This window comes from Conger conger, chromosome 7 (genome assembly GCF_963514075.1).
Source record: "Conger conger chromosome 7, fConCon1.1, whole genome shotgun sequence".
NCBI lineage: Eukaryota > Metazoa > Chordata > Actinopteri > Anguilliformes > Congridae > Conger > Conger conger.
The window spans coordinates 24,528,397-24,535,896 of record NC_083766.1 but is presented as its reverse complement, the minus strand read 5'-3'; the positions used below and the strand labels follow the sequence as shown (position 1 = coordinate 24,535,896).

Below are 7,500 nucleotides of genomic sequence, written 5' to 3'. Positions count from 1 at the left end.
TCCTAATTAGCTGAGCCTGAGAGCGGTATTTTTAGGAGCAAAAACTTTTAAAATGTTCTCCACTGTCCCCAAAAATAGACAAGGAGCTTGTCTTCACAACCCAGTTTTACGCAAGAGGAATTCATCTTTTGACTTTAATTAAAGGTGCAGCTTCTCCTCGTCCCCCTCTCATCCTGCGCTCCCTCTCTCCTTCCACGGGGGACGGAGGGGTGACCTGGTTATCCGCAGCGGAGAAATCACAGGAAGCCCGCCCTCCGTTTCAAGCTAAAGCTAAAGGACCATGCAGCGCAGGGAATTATGGGTATTCTGCGGGAGCCCTGGAGTCTTCACTCAGAAAACCTGGCCAGCCAAAACCTTGATTTGTTTTGTTGTTGTCTGTTTGTTTGGAGAAGGGTTTTTTAGAACTGTGTCCTTTAATCCGGGTACAAAGGGGACCCCATTGAGCCTTGCGTTCACACAGCTTAGAAGAACAAGCCTGATTTGGGGGGTGGAAACATTGGGGAGGGGGGTGTTGGACAGGAAACAGACAGAGAAGCTGGGTCCGATGGCTTTGTTTTAATGTGCTGCCATCGCCAGACTGAATATCACCTGCCTAGCTGAGCTGTGACTATGAGCTTTATGTGAGTGTGTGTGCGTGTGCATGTCATCATCGTACAGTATTTAATTAATATAATACGGACAGGTGGTTGATTGATTGATTGACAGGGAGTGGGGGTGTGTCTCACCTGCACATGATCTCATGAGTCAGCAGCACCCGACACATTTCCGGGTTCTTGTCCTGACCTTCATATATGATTGCCTGTAAAACAAAAAGAGGAAATTAGCCGTTAAACTTCATTTCATCATTTAGACACCCAGGATAAGAGACTTCTCTGCTAGCTACTCCAAGCTGTAGCCACATCCCAGGTGAGATAACAGTGTTCTAGAACATTTCAGTTACCAGTATTATTACATCAGCATTAGAATGTTCATTCAACATTCTAATCACATAGTATTCGTGATCTCACACCTAAAGGGTTAAATAGCATTCTAATCACTTGTGACCTCACATTCCCGCTGGAGTGAAGCCACTGCGAGCTACATTAGCACTTCCTGGTTTCTAACAGGAGCGATCTGCCAAATAGCCGACGAGATGGTTCTGATGGTTCTGACCCAAAACGGCCTGTCCACACCCCTGTCCTCCCACAGCCTGTGGGATATTGCAGGGGGAAAAAGAGACATCCCCAAGATGGACAACCACGATCGAACGTCGTCTGTACCCTGCTGGAGGCCCCACGCCACGTTACCACGTTACCATGCTGCACACACCCCCACACCCCCACCCCCTTCCCCTAAGGACACCCCTGCCCCACTCCAGAACTCTCAACTAGCTGAAGCAGCTCCTTTTTTTTTGGCAAAACGTGAGAAAAATGTAAGTCTTGGCATGTCTACTTATTTTTCTCATATTCCTGCCAAAGGAAAATAACACGGACGCTAATAATAATGGGAAGCTATGCATTTCATAAGCTTTTTTGTTTGGTACTTTTCTGCATCCATAGCAGAGATGCAGGCTCGATAACGGCCAAGAGGATCCAGCGTCTCCGTCCGCAGGCTGAAAAGCACGAGCACATATGTGCTAATATTTGGCCCGGGATGGCCGACGCTTGGTTGTTTTGTTTAAAATGTGGATGTAATAAAAAGCCAGTGTTTGTGCCAGTGTTTGGCTCGCAGCTGCGGGGGGTAGCAGAGGGTCTCTGTCACGTGAATCCATGCGTATGCTAAACTCGAATCAAAGCCCTTTAAAAAAGGCAAAAGGGAATGTTCTCCATATTCTTCCTCAACAACAAAAAAATGAAAACACATTTCTGAGGCCCCCACCCTTCTCTCACTGCTTAAATATTCATGACTCATGCTGTGCAGACCCTTCTGCAAGAAAGCTCTTTTTCACAAACTAGAAAACTGTGTTTTTTAACATACTAGAAAGCTGTGTGTCTCTCTCTCTCTCTCTCTCTCTCTCTGATTGAGGGTAGAATACTCCTATGTACTGATCGGGGACTGTACTCATAGGCTGTTCGAAACGGCATACTGGCATACTACTCATACTGAATTCCAGGCTTATTTTCACTGCAATGTAGTATGAGTAGTATGAGTAGTATGGGTAGTATGCTACATATGCAGTTCTGAGCGCCGCCATCGGCTCTGTGCATGTTGCAGTAATGTCTAAGGGCTGAGTTGCTGAATACTCCTCTTATAAACTCAGAGGCCTCTCATGATCTGTGAATATCTGGGGACTGCAAACCACTTTGTATTGATATGGAGGATGGCAGCTTAGTTTGCCTGTTTTTCATTTTGTATGGTTGTATTTGTTTATTGGTATTATTATTATTATTATTATTGAGAATGTAATTATTGTTTTGTCATGTCCAAATAAAGGGGGTTTAAAGTTAAAGTTGACTCTCTCCCTCTCCCTCCTTCTCTCTCTCTCAGCCTCTCTCTCTCTCTCTCCCTCTCTCTCTGCCTCTCTCTCCCTCTCCCTCTCTCCTTCTCTCTCTCCCTCTCTCTCTATCTCCCTCTCTCTCGCCTTCTCTCCCTCTCTCTCTCCCTCTCTCTCTCCCTCATGTCAGGTGCTGTTTCCGGGCTCTGTGTCACACATGCAGGTTCAGTGTGTCTCGTGTCATCCCTGGCGCTCCTATCAGATGGCTGTATGTGGTCATTGTGCGGTAGGAGGGGGGAGGGGGGGGGGGTGGGGGAGCAGTTGGGATGCCAGACTGGAGCGAGGGGGAGCCATCTGGTTCGCCCCCCGCCCCTTCCCAAAAAACCCATCTTTGTTTTCACCCCCCGTTCCAAACAACACGTTTCTCCCGCGCCGCGAATCGCTCCCGTTCCCCAAACATACACAGCCCCGAGCTGTTCCCATCAGCCCCCTCTCTACCCACAATGCCGCAGTGCGGGAATCCATGCACGGCGAAGCTGGTTCACACTACGGATCTGAACACCACTGGAGGACAGTTTTACCACTATGGGTCTCTTAAATTAGCAATGTGTAAACCAAAAAAAGACTCATTTTAGATTGAGAGTATGATAATATTTTTGTCACCTTTGCCATGACTGTGTCCAGGACACTTGTTCTGTGCTTTTGTGTTTCACTTTGAACAGAAGAGCAGGCCACAGTCTGCTGAAGCAGAGACAGAGTCATCACTGTCTGCAGGTTCACGGCACCAGGCCCAACCGCCAGGCCATTCAGGCCACGCCCACCCGCCGCCCCACCCCTGCCCCGCCCAGCGACAGGCCCACCCACACCGGCCCACAGCAGGGGGGTCAAACTCCAGTCCTGGAGGGCCGCAGTGTCTGCAGGTATCGAGAACCAGGAGTTTGGAGTCTTTAGTTAATCAATGGCATAAAATGACCCTGCTGACCGGAGCTCCCACACCCCTGAATCTACAGGGCCCTGCTGACTGGAGCTCCAATACCCCTGAATCTACAGGGCCCTGCTGACTAGAGCTCCCACACCCCTGAATCTACAGGACCCTGCTGACTGGCGCTCCAATACCCCTGAATCTACAGGGCCCTGCTGACTGGAGCTCCCACACCCCTGAATCTACAGGGCCCTACTGACTGGAGCTCCAATACCCCTGAATCTACAGGGCCCTGCTGACTGGAGCTCCCACACCGATGAATCTATAGAACCCTGCTGACTGGAGCTCCTACACCCCTGAATCTACAGGGCCCTGCTGACTAGAGCTCCCACACCCCTGAATCTACAGGGCCCTGCTGACTGGAGCTCCAATACCCCTGAATCTATAGGACCCTGCTGACTGGAGCTCCTACACCCCTGAATCTACAGGGCCCTGCTGACTGGAGCTCCCGCACCCCTGAATCTACAGGATCCTGCTGACTAGAGCTCCAACACCCTTGAACCTACTGGACCCTGCTGACTGGAGCTCCAACACCCCTGAATCTACAGGGCCCTGCTGACTGGAGCTTCAACACCCCTGAATCCACAGGGCCCTGCTGACTGGCGCTCAAACACCCCTGAATCTACAGGACCCTGCTGACTGGAGCTCCAAAAGGCCTCTCTGAGAAACAGGAGAGAATTATCACTGCTCTCAATCACACATCATTCACCATCCAATCAATACCCAATCAGCTTGTGAGATTATATTTTCTATTATTTTAAATATAATTTATTCCTGTACTATTAAAAAAAAGGTTATGTCAATACATTTTTTTTGTTTCAGTCATTATTATGCTTATTGGAATTTTAAATTGGACAAATTTGAAATCAATTTTTTACGAGGGGGTTGCAGGGGGTAGGGGCACAACTAGTTGTGTTAGATACACATATACAGTGGAGTACAAACAACATTGTTATCACTACAAAACACACTTTGTTACAGTTGTGAAACTATACTTGAAAACTGAGACCTCTCCCACACAATTGCTCCGAATAAAATAGTGTGGTAACAAACTCAGTCACACTTTACAATAAGGGTACAGGAATTTTTATTAACTAACGTACTTGTTAAAATAATTAATTGATGTGCAAATACATTCATTCAGCATGGAATTAAATTTTCATTAGTTCATATATTTTTAACTACTAACTGTAAATATAATAGTTGCAGGAATATGTATTCATTAGTAAACCATAGGATAAACATATAATTATTTAACAAATACATTTACTGCTTTATTTTCATTCCAATATGAATTGGTATTAACTTAACTGCAACCGTTAACATAAATGAATGATGTGTAAATACATAAACAAAGTTGTACAGATGAAGTATCAGTTTCTTAGTCAGTTAGTCATGTAACCTTATTGTAAAGTCTGAAAAGCTCTGTCTGAAATCCTACAGCAGCTCAGAGTCCAACACGTTTCAAAGCTGCCTGAACTCTACTGGAGTTATATCTACTACAACCCCAGCACCGACACTCTTTGGTTCTTTAGGGATTAACACAGCTTCAGAAGTTGCTCTTTTGGAGGTGCACTCTATTTAATGCGGTTGAGTGTGATTGTCAAACACAGCTGAAACTATACGAAGGCACTAGAATGGCACGACGGGAAAGTTTAAATCCCTGACCACAACCCACAGAAATAAAAATAACATGAAGAGCTCATTAGCTTTTGTTTCCATAAAGATTAGCACAGAGTGGTAGACTGGTACCAGTAATTTTCTTCATAAACCATTTTTCAAAGTCCAAGTCAGTGTTCTATAACTCCATTTCTTTCAATTACCAGAAGTGATTGTTACATCGGCATGTTCAGTAGAGATTGTTAAATCAGCATTAGAATGTTCAGTAGTGATTGTTAGATCAGCATTCTAATGTTCAGTAGGGATTGTTACAGTACATCAGCATTCTAATGTTCAGTAGGGATTGTTACAGTACATCAGCATTAGAATGTTCAGTAGTGATTGTTAGATCAGCATTATAATGTTCAGTAGGGATTGTTAAAGTACATCAGCATTCTAATGTTCAGTAGGGATTGTTACAGTACATCAGCATTAGAATGTTCAGTAGTGATTGTTACTGTACATCAGCATTCTAATGTTCAGTAGGGATTGTTACAGTACATCAGCATTAGAATGTTCAGTAGTGATTGTTACAGTACATCAGCATTCTAATGTTCAGTAGGGATTGTTACAGTACATCAGCATTAGAATGTTCAGTTCAGAAGAGACATGGGCTGTAAGACACAGAGCAGCCCTTTTTAGACTGCTAGCTTCCAAATATTTTTAAGTGACCCATTTTGTATCCTGAAATACGAGGGAACAGGGAGCTCCATTCAGCCCCTATCTCCCCTTCCATCTGAATTCACAAACCGGCTCAGAACACAGGAAATGTCTAATATAGGATATTTATGTCACGTTGGGCATTTTGTTTAGGTGGCTGAAGTGTTTCAGGGCTGGTGATTAAATGTAATATAAACAGACTCTCAAATTCAGCCATCAAATAAAAATAGTGGGGGATGTTACCAGTAAAGTAGCGCTCTCTGGAAACTAGGGGGGTGGGGGTAGGGGGTGCATTTTTATGAAGCTTACTGCTTTGCTAATGTTTCAGCCATGGCTGTAAAGCACACCGACTCGCTGGGGATGTGTCCAATTTTGAGCTTGCCGCTTGCCTCAAGAAGACAACAGGCTATGAAGCTATGAATTATCAGGCTATGAAGCAATGAACCATGTGGCTATGAAGCTATGAACTATGTGGCTATGAAGCTATGAACTATGTGGCTATGAAGCTATGAACTATGTGGCTATGAAGCTATGAATTATCTGGCTATGAAGCTATGAATTATCTGGCTATGAAGCTATGAATTATGTGGCTATGAAGCTATGAACTATGTGGCTATGAAGCTATGAACCCTGCAGAACAGCAACGGCGGTTCCTGTCAGGCTAAACCGAGGGCACATTAACAAGCACACACAGCAGCGCTGATTTGTCTGTTAATACATATTTCCTTTTCTTTTTTTTTGCAGAAGTAACTTTTCACATTTCATCCGCAGTTGTCTTCGGGGCCTTTGATGTGACGGCTGAATCTGAAGCGTGTAAACAAGCTGCTATAAATACATGAAGAAACGCACTTCTCTTTTTGTCACAGTCAGCCGCGCGCGTGTCACCGGGAGTGCGGCTGCCTTTCTTCTCCGGGGCCGCTGCCTGCTACTTTATTTATTTATTTATTTATTTATTTTAAAGAGTCGCGATCGCGTGGCGCGCGCCTTTGTTCAGCGGCGCTCAGCTGTTCGGCGCACGCACCCGCGGGGGTGAGGGAGGCTCGATTCCGCGCGCGGTCCTCCACAGACCTGTCACGCGCCGCCGTCGCTGATCACAGACCCGGCTGTCAGACCGACACCCGGGGCCTTCGCACACCGCGCACCACACACCAGCGCTTTCTCTTTCTCTTTCTTTCTCTCTCTCTCTCTCTCTCTCTCTCTCTCTCTCTCTCTCTCTCTCTCTCTCTCTCTCTCTCTCGCACAGAGCCTCTGTACAACCTCGTCATGCAAGAACAGAGCTCCACGATGCTTAAAAAAAAAAAAAAAAAAAAAAACTATCATTACCGCTACCGCAACAGTACCGTTATAATTGGCATTACCCTAATCATAGTCTCCATTAATGTTGTTTGCACTGTACATCTCAGAATAACAGGGTTAAAATACGTTTAGAAAGAGACGGCTTTCCAGAGTACTGTCTGAACCCACCCCCACCACCCCATACTCAGAGCCTGACTTATAAACATGTCTTGCATTTAAATGATTATTATAAGGATTGTTGTTATACTGTGTCGTTGCTGTTATAGGTTTTTTTTCCCCATAGTTTTGTGTAAACTACAGAAAGACATTATGTGTCCTGGCTTTAACCCTTTGAAGAGAAGGGTTTTTTCATTTAAAAAGTTGGTGTTCTGGAACTCCATTGCTTTCAGTTACCAGTAGTGACTGTGACATCAACATTAAAACATCCAGTCAAGAACATTCTATTTACATATTTGTGACCTCACACATCAATTAACCACAGAGGATTGGA

The 7,500-nt window shown here is 45.2% G+C and overlaps 1 protein-coding gene across 8 annotated transcripts in view; it reads right to left on the bottom strand.

Moving 5' to 3' along the window:
* LOC133132607 (transcription factor COE1-A) overlaps positions 1-7,500 on the bottom strand; it is a 156,223-nt gene that overhangs the window by 138,825 nt on the left and 9,898 nt on the right. For all 8 annotated transcript variants that reach the window (XM_061248128.1, XM_061248132.1, XM_061248131.1 and 5 more), the window contains one exon: positions 726-799. In XM_061248128.1, the coding sequence (XP_061104112.1) occupies positions 726-799 (74 nt within the window). The remainder of the gene's footprint in view (positions 1-725; positions 800-7,500) is intronic.